We start from the raw sequence: 17,451 nt of genomic DNA on the forward strand, positions 1-17,451 counted from the left end.
ATACTTATATTACACACTTAAATTTTTTTGCCGGATCTCGGTAATTTTTGCCGAGAACGGCACCACTGAGTGCTCGGTTAGAAAAAAAATAACAGCTGTCACATTTTTTCGAAAATCTCGGTTCAACCTAACTGAAGTTTCGGCACAAAATATTAACGAGCATAAATTACCGAGACCCGGCAAAAAATTTTAAGTGTGTAGCTGTCTTCGTAATACAGTGAATGTAATGGTTGGAAAATGAAACAAAATTGCAAAAAACAAAACTGAATCTTTTTAAACTTTAACTTCGTTATAATTGTTAAATGTTGTTACACAAAAGAAAAAGTAGTGGCTAGTACTAAACTAAAAATCAGCTGCTACTAGTTGCGACTTACTGAGTAATTCAAGTTTTCGCAACGATTGTTTTCATGTCAATTCATGTAAAAAATCGTCAATCAGCAGTGTCCGTATCGATGTTTTTCCTACAATAGGCTTTGCTGAATGCCGGTGTATGCAACACAACCGTGATTGTGGTCGGGGGTCTTTCGAAACTGACGTCCAGTAGTATTAAGACCCCTCGGTAATAACTATTAGTACTAGGAAACAGTTTGTTATTGGGTGAACAGTTTTAAACAAAAGTAAGCGTTTAGTATTCATGTTAAATGGTATAAAATTAAACAAGAGGAGCTCTTAGAAAGGGAACATGGCCAACTAATCTTCAATTGAACAATGTTCCTATTTAAAATATTTTGTCACAGACGACAACATTGAAATTAAATTTTATATTTATATCATAGGTTGACTAAAACTATACAAAGTCAACTACAAACTGTCACTAATTCATTTCATGATGACTCAAAAATTCGAATATATCTGAAATAGTAACATATGTACTTAAGTCCCAGTTAAAATTCATTACTGACATTTGGGTTTATGAATAATGAAAATAATTTTATCTCGCTAACGGTCAGTCCTACAGTTGTAATATGTTCGACAACTTTATGTCAAATGATGATATAAACAACTTTTCCGAAGAAACAAAATGGGTAGCACCATTTATCCAGAAGATGGATGTCAGCGCCATCTGTAGAAAAAAATTAAAGCTACCTGAATACATTTTTCAATAAGATGTTTTTATGGTGAACAACATTGCCGAAGATATGAACACTGTGGAAACAACGGTTAAGGAGTTATGAGGTTTTGTCGCGCCAACGGATCAATTTGCCCCACTGTGCGTCGTCAGTGACTTTCAAGGTGGCTTTTCCCAGCCCATATATACATACTTATTGATTAGGACTGCTAGTCGGGTGGATTTAATTCAATAAATAATAATAGTAATGATCTAATAATTATACCCAGGTCTATAATTTAAAATCAGATGAACTCCATCGTAATCATGAGTTACAAATATATCCCCCAAAATACAACTTTATATAGACTTGAAGCTCAGACTTCATGAATCGCAAAATACATCTAGACTTTGAAGTCAAAATTCATCACTCAACATTGAGAATATTTTATAAAACCAAACGTATATCATTCAAAAAAGTTCTTAGAGCTCAACAAAAACGCTCTATGTACATACGTCGGCCCAAAAACGTGGCACTGTCCGAGTAGATATCATCCGAGGCCGGATTCAAGATGATATCTGTCGCTTTTGTAATATAAAAAGCGAGACGTCGGAACATCTGCTATGCAGTTGTGGTGCATTATTGTAACGCAGATCAAGGTTTCTTGGCAGTGGCTGTTTACAGCCCAAAGAGATTTGGTCTTTGAATCCTAGGAAGGTGATTGGCTTCATACACCATATTTTACCTGACTGGGAGCGTGTCGGTGCAGATACCTGATCACTCAACAACAGTGGTCATTGTTTTTTGCAAGAGGACACGTATAGCAATCGACTGGGATATATTACAAAAAAATCACATCAATGGACAACGTAATTCTATTTCTCTAACAAAAAAATAGTATACAATATATCAAAATTTCAACCTACAATTTGAAAATCCAGAATCTTGAGCGCAATGATTCAGCATATTAAAGCTGGACTCGTGAATTCAAGAACCAGAATTCAATAAATTCGAAAAGTCGAAATTTGTCTCGAGTAGCGTCCAGAATTGTAAATAGTCTGTCACTATTTTCATCTAACAAATTCTAAATTCTAACAACCCGGAATTAAAATCTGAAAATCTGTCACATTAAATTTGTTAATAGGAATCCAAAACTCAAGAATCTCAGCTTTATTTATCTCAACATATATCTGGAAACTAATGTTAAACAACCTAGAAATCCTCAACTCAATTCGATTTCGTATCCAACCTAGAAATTACCATTACCAGCGAAAGATTCGGTCGGATAATATTCGAATGATTTGATCGAATGACTAGTAAAACAAACTAGACAGTATAGTTGATAGTCGGTTTACAAAATAAATTCGTGTGCTTTTTACATTTTTGGCAAACTACCAAATTTTTTTCTACCAATTGGCAAATACCGGAGGTTTGTGTAACGAGTAATGGAATGCTATGGCCAACCCACAGATGTTTCATGAATTGATAAATATAGAACAAAACGATATTGTTTTTGATGTTTAAAAAACTTCATTTAAAAATATTTTCGAAAAATCACTTAGAGATCATTCACTAGAAACACTGATTTTAACAACAAAAAGTGATTTCAGAAAAGAGGATTCTCCAGGAATTTTATGGCTCGAATCGTATCTAACTGGCAGAAATATGTCCGTCAAAACCAGTGACGGTGACATTTCCTCACCTTTTCTCGTTTGATACGATGTTCTTCAGGGGAATCATTTTGGACCATTTCTATTCTCGCTTCACATGAACGATATCAACCTGATTCTGAAAAGCTCTTAACTATCCAATGCCGATGATTTGCAGTTAAATTACACGATAAAACAACCAAAGGACGCATCATCCCTGCAACAGCAATTGGAAGCCTTCGAAGATCGGTTTCAGCTCAATCCGATGTCGTATCCTAAAGCTCGGTCATTTTGTTTAGTTCACAGACGCTGTAAGGGATACAGTTCAAGTTTGATTCAATGATGAAGAACCTGGGGATTAGGGTGTTCCAAAAAAAATCGATGTTGAAAAAGTTAAGGTGCTCAGCCTTAAATTGAAAGATAATTTTATTTATAGCGTTTTTGTAGAACATTTCGACTCTCTAACAAATTGTGTTCAGGTTGCCCAAACGTGATTTATAAAAAAATGACTTTTTCAAGCTACAAACCCACTCTTTTGCACTTTTTTCAATTCTGTTCGATTTCTAAATGTTTCCATATATTTTTTTTATTTTTGTGGGTTTATTTTTAATTATTTTGCATCGTTCAGTTCAGCATTACATTAATTTTTAGATAATTTTTAGATAAATCCCTTCAAACACAAAAAAAATTTTTTTGATCATCAACAGACATTTTTACTGCAAAGCGGGATTTACAACAAAAATTTACATGAAAAAAGATCCTTGATATCTTATCGTGAGTCTGAGATATTGGCATTTTTATATGTGATTGAAAACTATGCATTTCAACAAATATGTTAAATAACTGTTTTATTTCAGGAGATAAAAAATAACAATGTTCAGAAAACAAATGCATTTTTAGATGGCTGATAACTTAGTAGAAGGTTTAAAAATTCGGAAAAATTTGCGAAAAAAGTTAGAACGAAAATTGTGATTTTTAGTGCCTCCTAATAGAAAACCTAATGTAGCTCGTAATATGTAAGAGATAAAAACATGATGTCATCGGTAAAGTTTCTTGTTTTAAGATAACCTAAAACTCTGTCGAAGACACCTTGCGTCTAGCTTATACTGATTAAAAAGTAATTTTTTTATCTCACTCATTGGTGGATTGATCACCCATATTTCTACATTAAAAGATGCATTTTTGAATACTCTGAAATTTCTCCGAACATACCTTATGGCTATAATCAACATTCGAATAACTATCCAATTAATCGCACAAAGCGTCAGAATTAATCACTGTGCAATAGAGATATTGAGCTTTAGCACAGAACAGATATGCAACTTCGAACAAAACTCTGGTGAAAATCCTAACCCACGCTTTCGCATTCATTTCTTGCTGTTCTATCCTACATTGATTTCATAGTGCATCGTTCAAACAGTTCGCTCCAATAGTTTAAACATGCGTAAAAATCTATTCTTTTTTTGCTCCAATGACCGGACAAAAAGGTGATCTTAAAACTATCAAAATCAAGTTAAGACAGGACCGCATTCAAGAGATTTTTTCAAGCAGAAATTCAGAAACAATTCACAATCAACATTAATAGAAAAAATTAAACTAAAAATCTTTCAACCAATCAAACATTGCTTAATAAATTTTCTTTGATCGTATACCGCGCGACTGTTGAAACCGTTTTAACCAGTTAGTAGAATTACTTAAATATTTCGGTTATAGTTGGAAACCGCGTTTCTCGACTAACGACAATTTTTTTTTTCTCGTACCGTTTATTATACCTTATATTGCGAGTAATGCATATCAGACGCGCTATACACAGTACTGCTTGCGACATTAGGTACAATGAAAAAAAAAAAAACGATTGTCGTTAGTCAAAATATTCGATTTTCAACTCGAACACAATGAAATTCTTTAAAAAAATGTGTACAAAAAAACCTTGCACGTATGCACGTATGCACGTATGCAAGTAACAATTTCACAACGATACACAAAAATAAAATATATGGAAAAAAGAAGGAATCGAACAGATTTGAAATAAGTGCAAAAGAATGGTTTTGTAGCTTAAAAAAATCATTTTTTCATAAATCACGTTTGGGCAACCTGAAAACATTTTTTTAGAGAGTCGAAATGTTCTACAAATGGCTGAGCACCACTTGACTAAAGCTTGCTTTGTAAGTAACCATCTTTTGAACATTATTGACTGCTTTTCTCTACTTAGCTCTTTGAACATCAACATACGTCACCGCAACTTCCGATCACACCCGTTCCTTAGAGTCTCAATAGCTGTTAGGGGCCGTTCCTAAACCACGTGGTCATAAAAAGGGGGACGGGGGGATTTGTCAAAAGACCATGAAAGACCACGCATTCCTGACTTATAATTTAGTGTTGCCACCAAGTCAAGAATGATTTTGCATGATTCTCTCCGAAAAATAGAATACACTAAGGTCGCTTTTAACGAGTTTTTTTTTACGCGGGTTTCTTTTTTCTCTTCACTCGTATGCAGAATTAACGCTGGTTTTTTTACGCGGTTTTTTTTACGCGGATTCCGGGATTCACGCGTTTTTTTTACGCGGATTCCGGAATTTACGCGGTATTTTTTTTTCGCGGATTTCGGTTTCTCTTCACTCGGATTGCAGAATTGATTATTTTACGTAAGAAAAACATTGTTAATGCAGCTATTCAAATAACCATGTTCATGAAAGTGTGGACGGTAAAATTCATGAAAAGAAAATTACGGATGGGCGATTTGATCGAATTAAAACAGTGTATTGTGCTTGCTTCAGGATGATAAAACTATAATAAAAATCTATATATAGTATATATACTAAGACCTTAATAGGGGGAGGGGGGGTATCAAAAAATCTTCCGATGTCTTACAAGGGGGAGGGGGTCTTTAAAAAGAGGAAAAATATTCTTACGTAATTTTTAAACGGCCCCTTAAGAACGACCCCTTACTATGTTTCTAATCTTAATGTGTCTCGTGAAGTGAACAAACATTGTTTTCAACCGTTCGAGTGAAGTCATTGGATTAAATATATTACCTATTGAATAAAATAAATATATAATAAACAAGTTTTTCTAACATAAGCTTTTTTATATTCAGTATTTTACACGTTTTTTGCTTCTGAACGCTAAACCGTCTGAAAATTTTGAACTATTTCAAAAAATTTTGCAACTTACGAACTCAACGATAGATTTGTTATAAAACAAAACAAAAAAAAACGACTGAGGATCAAATTAGTAAAAATACGATTCTCAAAGTTAGAATATAGACTGAAATGGTTCCAAACAGAATTCAAACAGTAAAACACGTTTAGAATTGTCAAGAAAGGAAAACGAAATTATTCCCTCTAGAAACGGCCACAAATACTTTGAGAAAGGTTAGAAAAGTTTTGAATACCTAACCCTAATTGAGCTCAGAATGAAGAAAAATTTCTGCTGAGAACAAAAAAAAGGAAATCCATTGATCTCAGATTGGCGAAACGAAAATTTGGAAACCTAGAAAAGTACAAAGAATTATTTTGAACTGAATGGCAAAAATAACTTTCCGAGGCCAGAAAGTCTCCAAATTTCCACAATTATCACAAACTGAACTATAAATGACAAGAAAATAACTCATCAGAAAAGGTCAATTGAGAAAATGGATTTCGAGCTTAAATACTTTACCAACTAGAAATGCGAAATTATTCTCAATTAAGCTCAGAATAGCGAACAATAGAGTCTGATCCTCAATTGAACTCAAAATAAAGTAAAAAAGTTTCAAATGAATGGAGAAATATGACCCGAAATATAAACTTAAAATCGCAAAAAAAGACAAAGCATATATATGAAGAAAACGGTTCGATGATTCGAAGACATATTTTTTTCTAGAATTTCGAATATTGTTTACGTTTATGACGTTTGTCTTTTTATCGATTCTATGCAAAAATACTAAACTTGATGTTTTATGCAACGTAATTAATTCAATGCGTGTAGAGAGATGACACAATTGATTCATGTCATTACGATCAAATTTGATAAAAATCGACAGACAGACGCTAGATAATTTTTATATTTTGTGTCTGCATATTCACCGAGTAAAATATTCTTTTTATCAACAAATTGGCTATTCTACATGAGAAAAACTAAAAAAAAAATCTAATTAGTGTGTTCGATTATCCGGAGAATTCAGTTATCCGGATGTACCTGTAATTCCAAGTCATACAAAAGGTTAGAAAATTTTGAAAATTTATAAAAAAATAATCCTCAAATGAGTTTAGAATAATGAAACATTGCTTCGAAAAATGATCCCGAATTCAGCTGAGCATGGCAAAAATATGGTATCAGGAGGACACGAATGGTATAAAAACCTATCCTAAATTAAGCTCAGTTTGACATAAAACGCTCCAAGAGCGCAGAAATCAAATCAAGTAGAAATCAAATGAGATAAAAGCTTGTTTCTAAATCACACTAGAAATGGCGAAAACTTCTTTTTCATGGTCAGAAAAACTGTCAAAACATTGAATAGCGTATCGAACGTTTTCGTCACTAGTTTTCTTCGGCAGGTTTTTGCATAAGATTGCTGGACTCAACTGTTTGACTCGATCACTAGAAAAAAATCAGAAAGAATCCAGTCCAGCATCGCTGGTCACAGACACAGACATATTGAAATTTGTTTTTGTTATCAAGTAACAATTTAAGAAATTTATGTTTGAACACGTGAAATTGTCGACTAAACTTGTGATGCTGCGCTACCTGTACGTTATTTTTAAAATTTCGTCTCTAGTTGCAAGGCACATACATGCCAAAATGTCATTGATAAAAGTTCATTTCTTGGCCAATTATTTTGCATTTTTTTCACAACATTTATTTGACACGGCATATGCATTTTTTTTAATCAATACGATCCTTGAAGAGAGTGACTATAGGTATTTATTCACAAAACGAATAATTTTATCTCAGCACGGAAGAAGTTTAACAGTAATTTATCGTTTCTAGTACAATGGACAGAACAAAGGAAATTATTGCTGCTATTATTGACACGCGAAGTTTCGAACTTCATGCTTTATTCTTATCTCCACCCACACATACCTCTAAGTGCGTGATAGATAACAAAGTTTATTCGTGGCTATGTCAATGCTCTTGAGAATTTCTGCGATAGCAAAAGCGCTTGTTATCGAACATGTAGGAGAGAAAAGTAAAGTTTCACTTTCTCTGTGTATGGCAGTAATGGGTCAAAGGGATAAGTTGCGTTTGGATGCAACTCTTTTTCACATTGTTTGTGGTATTGAGTCTTACATATTCAAACCTTCGTATTGTTCCATTGTAACACCCTACCATCTCTTATTCGTTTCCAGGCACAACGGGCCGAGAACACTGTGATGCAAGCGCTGGAATCGCTAAACGACAATCAGGTTAACGATTTTCTGAGCGGAAAATCGCCGCTGAACCTAAGCGTTCGCCTGGGGGACCACATGATGTTGATCCAGCTGCAGCTGAGCACTCTGAATCCGGCGTCCCAAAGTGGGAGCCGCTCGAAGGCTCACAAATCCCGAACGGCCATCTCGGCTGTTTCGTCCGGAGCGCCGGCGCCTTCCGGTGGATCGAGTACCAGCTTGATTCCAGCTTCGCCATCTCGCAGCAGCCATAGCAGAACCACAATTCCAATCGGCTTTCGCAGATTAACGACGGCACCCGATGCTGTCCCGGCTGCTGCCCGTCCCATCATGGAGCACGTGAACGAAGGTCAAACCCTAACTAAACAGGAGATTGAAAGTATCCATAGTATAGTGAAAAATCTGACTGAAAGCGATAATTCGACGGTAGCCACGGTGACTCCAGCTTCGCAGGACGAAATGGAAACAGACTCACCGACAAAAACTTCCACCTCGGAATCGCCAATTAAATCTCTGTCAAACCTGGTTTCCAGCTCTATCAACGCTAGCATTCCTCCTGCAGCCAATAATAACACGATCTCAAGTGGCCCGCCCTCTCCATGCGCGGATCCAATTAGCGCAAACCTGACCTCGTGCTTGTGCAGAAGATTAGACAACAACGATAACAACTCTTGCGATCCAAACTGCCTAATACGTACTCCCGAAGCGTCGTCGTCATCGTCACAACCATCGACGTCTTCCACGGGCCTGCATCGCACTGCCCATAACCCCATAGCTCGCCACAAGGCAAAAATTCAAACATTTAGAAAATATATTAGCTTCGATGGGTCAGCCACTCCGCCAAAACCAGAGCAGGAAACGCTGCCAGCTACGGGTTCCCATTCTGCTCCGAACTCACCGCATCGCTTGGAACATCCGCAGTTGCATCCGCACCTGCAGCATGGCTTTCATTACCAACACCAACAGCGTCATCTGGCAGGCCATTTGTCTTCTCCAGTAAATCCGCAGCCAAATTCCAACATCAGCAGCAGCAGCAGCAGTCACGCTCGTCTACCAAACACCGACCCGAACGGTGTCGAAAATCCGGCTCTAGCCGAAGCTTCCCGCAACTTGACCCAAACGCTTCGCAAACTTTCCAAACGGGTATTCACCAAAAATGCAAACGACAACACACAGGAGAGCACCGGCAAAAGCGTCAGCTCCGGAGCGGTAATAGAATCGATGAAACATCACGGGAAGGGTATCTATTCGGGCACTTTTTCCGGCACACTGAATCCGGCCCTGCAGGACAAATTTGGCCGACCGAAGCGGGACATTTCCACCATCATTCACATCCTGAACGACCTGCTTAGTGCAGCGCCGCAATGCGCCCGCTCCGGTACCAAAATCTATTTCGAGCCTTCGCAGCCTGCATCGGTGGCTTCTTCTATACCCGGGACAAGTGCAACTATCACTACTAGTACGAGCAGCAGCAGCAGCAGCAGTGCTTCCAGTGCGAGTAGTAGTGGTAGTGGCAGCGGCAGTGGTAGCAGCAACGGTAGTAGCAACAACTTGCAAACTGCAGCAGTGATGGCGCCTCCTCCTACTGAAGTTGCCACCAGTAGCACCAGCTTCACAACACCCATCGCGGCTCCCAGCCCGCGCTTGGTGACGAGATGTGTAAGTATATCCACACGGTAACCGAAATTGAACATGTTCGAGGGCAGGGTTGGACTTGGGCGCGTTGAGTAGAAAATTGAACAGTTTCTCCCTTTAGTTATTAGTAAGAGTAAAAGTAGAGCTGCATGAAATATTAATGTTAATTAAAGCAGCTCACTACTGCACGTACGACGGAGACCTTCTCCTATCACTCTCTCCTTTATCAGCGCAGCCCGCATTCAACACGTTTAAACAAGGGTGGAAACTGCGTCCACGCATGGCTACCGTTACTGAAGCTTGCTTTCATTTTCTCCACCAGGTACCAACGCCGATCCAGACCAAAAAGTATCCCAGCAGTGTAACCACCGTTACCTACGCCGGACCAAGCTCCGTCGCGGGCTGCATTAGCTGCAAGCCGCTAAACCCGCCTAACCTCTCGATGACCAGTAGCGCCAGCTACGGCCGCTGTCACCATCATCAGAAAATGACGGTCTCAAAGACAGCATGCAAATGTGGTTTACCGCTAACGCCCACGGTTTCGCCCAGCAGCCCGCAGTGCCAGCGCTGTATGGCCATCAGTGCCGCCGCGCTGGAAAACTCCAAAACCAAGTCCAAACTAGACAACCTCCGTCTAATAATGCAGCAGAAAAAGGAGCGCCGAGAGGCACGCAAGCAAAAGTGTGCGCCGTACAGTACGACACTCTCCGCTGCTGCCGTCTCCTCTGCTGTGGTCGTTACCACCAGCACCAACCCGACCGGGGGCAGTGGGTCGACACTAGAGCCGGCTTGCTCCTCACATCGTCAGTTAGCTGCCGTCGCGACCAACACCAATACCGGTGCAGTTGCTGTCGAGACAATGGACACCACACCACCCTCATCGGCCGTGACGGTGTCGGAATCCAGCAAACCAAGAGCGGCAGCGGCGGCTGACATCACAGCCACAGCAGTAGAAGCAACAACATCCAGCAGCAGCAGCAGCAATAATGCGGCCACTGCCACCGCCACCGCTACCACCACAACTACATCGGCAACCGCAGCCGCCACCACAGCCGCTGCGACATCTTCGGAGGCGGCTCAGAGCAGTCACCAGCTAGTGGAAGAGGTCGATACCGTCGCATAAGGTGCGTGTTGTCACGCCGGAGAGCACCGGGGCCGGGAAGTGTGGTCGTATCAGGTAACTCACGGGAGAGCGAAGTGCTGGCTACCGCTCCCGTGAAAGCGAACTTCGAAAGAGCGAACAATAGTGCAGCTGCTCGGGCGCCATCTGTCGACGGACATCATGGGACGTTGTTTTCGTTTTATTATACTGGGTTGGGGTTAATAATTTGGATTTGGGCGTGTGAGAAAATTAACTATTTTATAAGCATTTTAATTGGAAAGACCACATATTCGCTTCTTCGACCGAGCAGTTATTGATTTGCGAAGAATGCGTCAGCTTAAACTTTGATATAATATACTGAATAGTATGATATCGTAGAGAATATTCTGCCTGGGGCAGACTACTGAAAATATGATTTAACTTTTCCCATTTGTTCGCTAAGTGGCAACAACAGGACTTAAAGACTGTCCGAGTTTCATCTAATTAAAACTTTTGTTTTGTTAAACCAATAGAACATAATTCCAATCCAAAAAGTTTCATGATATACCGCAACTAACCCTGAACTTATTTGTTGTTTGTTTTTCGACTGAATCTACGTCCATTTGAGTTAAATTGTTCCCTACTTCATACCAACTTGTTTTCTGAGGTTTATGATACCCTCTCAGATTTCAGTGAGCTATTTACAAACTTGTTTAACTTCATAAGTTTTCAACTGTGAAGAACCTGAGAGGGGTAAATTGGCAAGAAAGCGTCATTTTGAAGTTTTTCGATTTTTTACAAATATTTTACACCTTTGGTAGTTAATAATTATTCGCTAGCGAGTTCACCGTACTAAATAACCTCAAAAAAACAGACTCAACAAGGCGAATTCTTAACTTTCACCAAGAGTTTTTTTTTCGTTACGAAATATTTGAAAACGTTGTGACAACTGTTGCAACTGTCTTTTCGATGGCGTCGCTTTAAATTTTGTTTAGGTTAAATATTAAAAATTCACAAAACAATTTTTAGGTATTAATTTTTTTAGTGTTGTAATTTGCAAAAACAAAAACAAGCTGCTTGTTAGCACAAGCAAAAAATCATTAATCATTTTTGAAATACTATGAAGTAAATAAATTGAATAAGCAAATAATTAGAAGCAAAAATAAATAAGTAAATAAATATATTATGAAATGAATAAATGATAGTTGTAGTAGACACCAGCTTGGGCTACTGTATAAACAATAGCGTCACTCAAATTCATGTAAGTTCAAAATTTACGTAGTCATTTTACGAAAGCGATAGTTAATAATCTAACGGTGTAAACAAGCAAGAAGATAGTGCGTCAAATATGAATTATTTTCCGAACGCAATCCCGTGTTCATCAATTGGGTCCTAAAGCTATACCAGTTTTTATATATCATTTGAAAAAGCCGCGTTTTCTGAGCAAAATGTGATTTTTAAAAAATGTTTATTGTTTTTCTTCGATTTTTAAATGAAGAATAAAAAAACTGCTCGAAAGGTCTTAGATGACGTTTCGCCCATGTACGGTATATGAGAGAACTGTCATTAAAGGCATTTCTAGTTTTTTATTCTTCATTTAAAAATCGAGGGAAAACGATAAACATTTTTTAAAAATCACGTTTTGCTCAGAAAATTGCACTCTCCCAGTTGATATATAAAAATCAGAAAACCGTTTAAAACTTTAGGACCCCATTAGAAAATAATATTAATCGAGAATGATAAACAGCAGAAAATAAAACAAGCTGGCTAGCGAGAAAACATAAAACAAAATAATAATAAAAAACGCAACAAAAACTAATGGTTTTCTTTCAATGTGCCGACATCAGCAAGCACGACTTCGGCTTCTCTGCACGGTTGCTCGCTAAAGCTCGTGACTCTAGTATTTTTCGACACATCACTCATGTAACCTAGAAACAAATCCAACCAGTAGATAACGTTCGAAAATAAGCCTCTGACTGTTTTCCGTTGGGTATAAATTTCACTTTCTGTCATATGATTTAAAATTTAAATTTCCACGTTACCGGCTTATAGGACCAACAAAGCACTTGATTTTAAACTACAGCAAAATAATTTTACTTAGAAGGCGGATCAACGCCTGCCAACTCAACTCTCTTGTCACATGGATCAACAATACTGGCTGAACATAGATCTACATAAAAAAAACGGCAGAACAGTGAACAATCGACATCTAAACAGTAAAATACAATAGATCAATTCACAATAGCTACAGTTTCTAGACAGGTTCCGAGATTATGCTCAAATCAATACAGGACGATTCAATGTGTATTGTGAACGTACAGAAGGTACTGGTCATTTGGAATAAATTCTTCGAGATTAGTTCGAGTGGCTTGTTGGCTTTAATATCCGAAAACAGATCACTGTTTTGTTTGTGGAATCGTTCTCTTTCAGTTTCAAGATGAAATAATGGTGATGAAGTTCGAGTACTTCAATATGCGTCACTTTCCGCAAATCATGAGGACTTCGTCATCGGTATAGCCAACAATTTCATGGGTTCGCCACAGAAGGCATAATAACAAAAGGCAGAAGCACGACAGGCAGAATCATGAAAGGCAGAACTCTATGACCGTGAACACAAGGCAGAATATTTTAAAAGGCGGAAATATGAATAATAGAATTCGAATAGAATTTCGAATAGAACGAAAGGCAGGATCACTGGGAGCAAAACCTGGCTGACGATAGCCAAGTGCGTGATGGAAAATTGATGTGAATCCTGGTCACGGTACCAAAACTGCTACTCTACATTCATTATTTATTATAATTAACCAGACTTAACAGCGGGGGCCTAGCGTGGTTGGTAACGTCTCCGCCAACCACGCTCGACGCCTGGGTTCGAATCCCAACGCCGACATAGGTGACGATGGTTGTGAGGTGGCGTGATCCACTCTCAACCAACCCAACTGGTCTAGATTCAATCCTAGCCGACACCGAGAGATTTTCTGAGGCGAAAAATCTCTGGGATCACGCCTTCCATCGCATGAGGAAGTAAAGCCGTTGGCGCCGGTCCGTTAATCAACGGGTCGTGAGTTAGGGTCCTGGGTGGAGTCGCCTCCCCGGGCGTCGGTGATTGGCACAACAACAGTGGCGGAACTAGACCGACGGTAAATAAGCGAGAATAAAAAAAAACCAGACTTAATAACTGGTCGCAAGCAATGATTAGTTTTGTTGGAAGGTACAAATCAAGCCTAATTAGTAGATCCGGAACGCGCAAACTGGTTTGGTTTAGGTCCTCACGACTCTCACGGCATCGCGAAGAGTAATTTTTCGATGTTAGGTATAATTAACATAAAACAATTCATGCGGCGAAGACGCATAATCGAGGGGAAAGAAACGGAGGCGGCACAAAGCCCCCGTGGTTTTCGTGGTCTGAGCCGGCCGCCGACCCGCCGTCGGAAGCGGCGGCCTCTCGCATACAAACGACTGATCTACTGGTTTTCTTTCCTTCAGTTTAGTCCAAACGGTAGCGAGTAAGGACTTCATACACTTGGACAATAAAGTCGGCCAAAGGCCGCGAGTGTGTGTTGTTAAAAAGAAAAAAGATGACACAATGTTAGTAAAGTACATAACCAAAATCGAATTTACCATTTTGTGATTCTGCCATTCGTGCTCTTTGTGATTCTGTTATTCGTGATTTTGCGATTCGTTATTCTGCCTTATGATATATTCTGCCTTTCGTAATTCTGCTTTTCGTGATTCTGCCCTACGTGATTCCGCCTCTTGGATTTCTGCCTTTCGTAGGAGACCCCAATTTCATAGCCAAGCTAAGGAATCTACCAGTTTGTGATTCTGCCATTCGTGCTCTTTGTGATTCTGTTATTCGTGATTCTGCCATTCGTTATTCTGCCTTATGATATATTCTGCCTTTCGTAATTCTGCTTTTCGTGATTCTGCCCTACGTGATTCCGTCTTTTGGATTTCTGCCTTTCGTAGGAGACCCCAATTTCATAGCCAAGCTGGGTTAGCTTGCAAAATAGTGGATCGACCACCTGTGACCAAAGCAGGGAGAGAGGACTCCCCCTTGTGGACTTTTTCTGCTCGAGTGGATATTCTGAATCTAGTTCATTGTAGTGTTATCCACTTCCTCTTCAGGAGAGCTGTATTGATCGAAGCATAGTATGTATTGTCAAAAGCCCCTTCAATATCAAGAAAAGCGCATAGCGTTACTATGCCATGAAGAGCAGTTTCCGTCGATTTACCAGGTTGGTAAGCGTGCTGATCTTTACTAGTGGTCTTGAGGAACTCACTGCGGAGCTATCTGCAATTTTCTCCAATAACTTCAGAAGTCTAGATGGTCGGCGTGCGACCAGACCGAACCAAACGCCATTTTTTTGAAAATTGAGTTAATAACACTAGTCGACGTGAAATCCAATAGTCCATCTTCCATGAAAAAACGAAAACATTTGGACAGTTCATTATAAAATAATAACGAAAATTCTTTGTAGGAGCTTGCAGAAAACATACGGGACGGTTAAACTTTAATCACTGATTACTCGAAATAATGTTTTTGGCGCTTGGTTCGGTCTAGTCGCACGCCGACCAGATGTGACTTATGAGCCTCTGAAGGTCTTAGGTAGTGTATTGTCTTTTCTTCCTGCCTTCGGTATGAAAATCACCTTGAATTTCCACCAGCTTACTGGAATATAGCCCAACGTGAAGCTTGCGTGGAAGAGATGTATCAGCTCGGACATCATGATCCCATCTGATTTTTGTATAAAGATGTGTAGAATGCAATCTGGCCCTGGAGACTTCATGAGTTCATAGGAGCATAATGTCCAATTGATAGAAGCTTCCGTGAACAACCTCTGAGAGAACTTTGTTGCTCCGACGTTGATTGTTTGGTTCTCCATAAAGAGCCAGGGAAGTGCGTGTTCATAAGAACGTCCTCTTCTTTAACTGCCCTAGACCGTTGGTTTTTTATGGACATCGCTTTCTGCAGTTGTACGGCTTCGGGCATCGTTTGAATGCTCTCGCAGAGCTTGATACTGTAAATTCTTTTAACCTTGCGTAGCTCAGCTCGTACATGGTGAGTGACACTCTGTATTCATGCCAGTTGTATGTGCTTTTAGCCCTGTTGAACAAGCGGCTGGCCTCCAGGAAGAGGTTCAGGGGTCCAGCCATTCTCCGTTGGTAGGCGAGACTTCCGCTCTTATGGCAACGACGTCACGTTGAATAAATTCTGTAATTGGAGAGTATTGGATTACTCTGCTCAACAGAATTGCAGTCCTAGTTAAGGCCTAGGTTGAGTCGGTGAGTCCAAGAACCTTTGTGTTGTTAAACCACGGATCTTGGACCAGAGCAACGGTTTACTGCTCTTTGGTGAATCTTCTGCTCAAGACACTGGAGGCTTCCTTAGCGTGATGATGAACATAACACATGAATACAGTTTCGCTGTATTAGATTGGCGGATCTACTACCTATCAGACGGTTGCCATCAATAGGACTGCTGGTTTAGGTTGCCTTTGCTCCGACACCGGCTAGATTTGCCTTCTGTGAGCCATGAGCAACAAAAACATGACCAGCACCGGAAGGTGGTTTCTGGGATCTAGGTTTGCGAGCTGAAGATGGTTGAGGCACTGGGCTTCTGGGATTTTTCTACGGAATCTTCTTCTCACTTGTACCTTCCTTCTCGTCACAACAGAAGTTTCCCTTCGTGTGTTAGTCGTCGGTCTGCTTACCTGGTGCATGTGAGTTTTACCAAACATGCAGCTTAGTGGAAAGCGGTGATTCGGTCGGCGGGTTGTTAATCGATCTTCAAAAAAGTACGACGGTTCTCTTTGCTACCTTGCGGTTCTATACGCGCCACTTCAGTGCAGAGACTCCGTCGTTCTGATTTGATTCGCAGTCTCTTCTCGTTTGAAGTGTCCACGCTGTTCGAAAAATAAGCTGCGAACAGGATCGCTTTCAGCAGGTTAACCGTGTTGGAAACACGTAGTTGTGCTTCTTTCCAGGGTGTTAGGTCTGGGATGGTCTTCTCCAGCCACACAACCGTTTCGCTGTCGGCGCAGGTCAAGTAAAAGTAGCCGTGTTTGAAATGGCAACTCCTGAACTAGAAGATGCGTCTGCGTCTGTATCCTCTGGGGAATAGAGGATCATGGAGAGTAGCGAAACACTATCAAGGTTAAACCACAGACAGACGTCCAAGCAAGAACAACATTGATCAAAATTTCCGTGTAAATTTTCAAATCATGATCATGGAGAGTAGCGAAACACTATCAAGGTTAAACCACAGACAGACGTCCAAGCAAGAACAACATTGATCAAAATTTCCGTGTAAATTTTCAAAGTAAATTGCGTTATAAATCACTTGTACACTAGAGCTGCCTGGTGACCTTATCGCTACAATACTTTTTTTTCACTGGTGTACGAGGCTGGCGGTACTGGTAGCGCTATCTGATTACGGATTGCTACTACAAGAAACTTTACACAAGTTTGGAACTCAGCTTGGACGTCTGTCTGCGGGTAAACCCTGCCTCCATCTCCTGATCAAAAAGTCTTCGTTCGACCACTTCCTCCGACTCCTGTTGCGTTTCTTTGAATTTTTAATATAGATTGTATTATCTATGTGAATTCCACGAGAAGCTAGGGAATCAGAGCACCGTTTATCAGAGCCCCGTTTAATGCAGAAAGGG

The 17,451-nt window shown here is 39.8% G+C and overlaps 1 protein-coding gene across 1 annotated transcript in view; it reads left to right on the plus strand.

Annotated features, from left to right (window-relative positions):
- The window catches only part of LOC129732072 (midnolin homolog), a 34,620-nt gene extending 21,479 nt beyond the window's left edge, over positions 1 to 13,141 (plus strand). Inside the window, exons 3-4 of the mRNA XM_055692568.1 lie at positions 8,029 to 9,726; positions 10,025 to 13,141. Coding sequence (XP_055548543.1) covers positions 8,029 to 9,726; positions 10,025 to 10,825 — 2,499 coding nt within the window. The 3' untranslated portion in view covers positions 10,826 to 13,141. The remainder of the gene's footprint in view (positions 1 to 8,028; positions 9,727 to 10,024) is intronic.
- Positions 13,142 to 17,451: the final 4,310 nt, after the last annotated feature.

This window comes from Wyeomyia smithii, chromosome 1 (assembly GCF_029784165.1).
Source record: "Wyeomyia smithii strain HCP4-BCI-WySm-NY-G18 chromosome 1, ASM2978416v1, whole genome shotgun sequence".
Lineage (NCBI taxonomy): Eukaryota > Metazoa > Arthropoda > Insecta > Diptera > Culicidae > Wyeomyia > Wyeomyia smithii.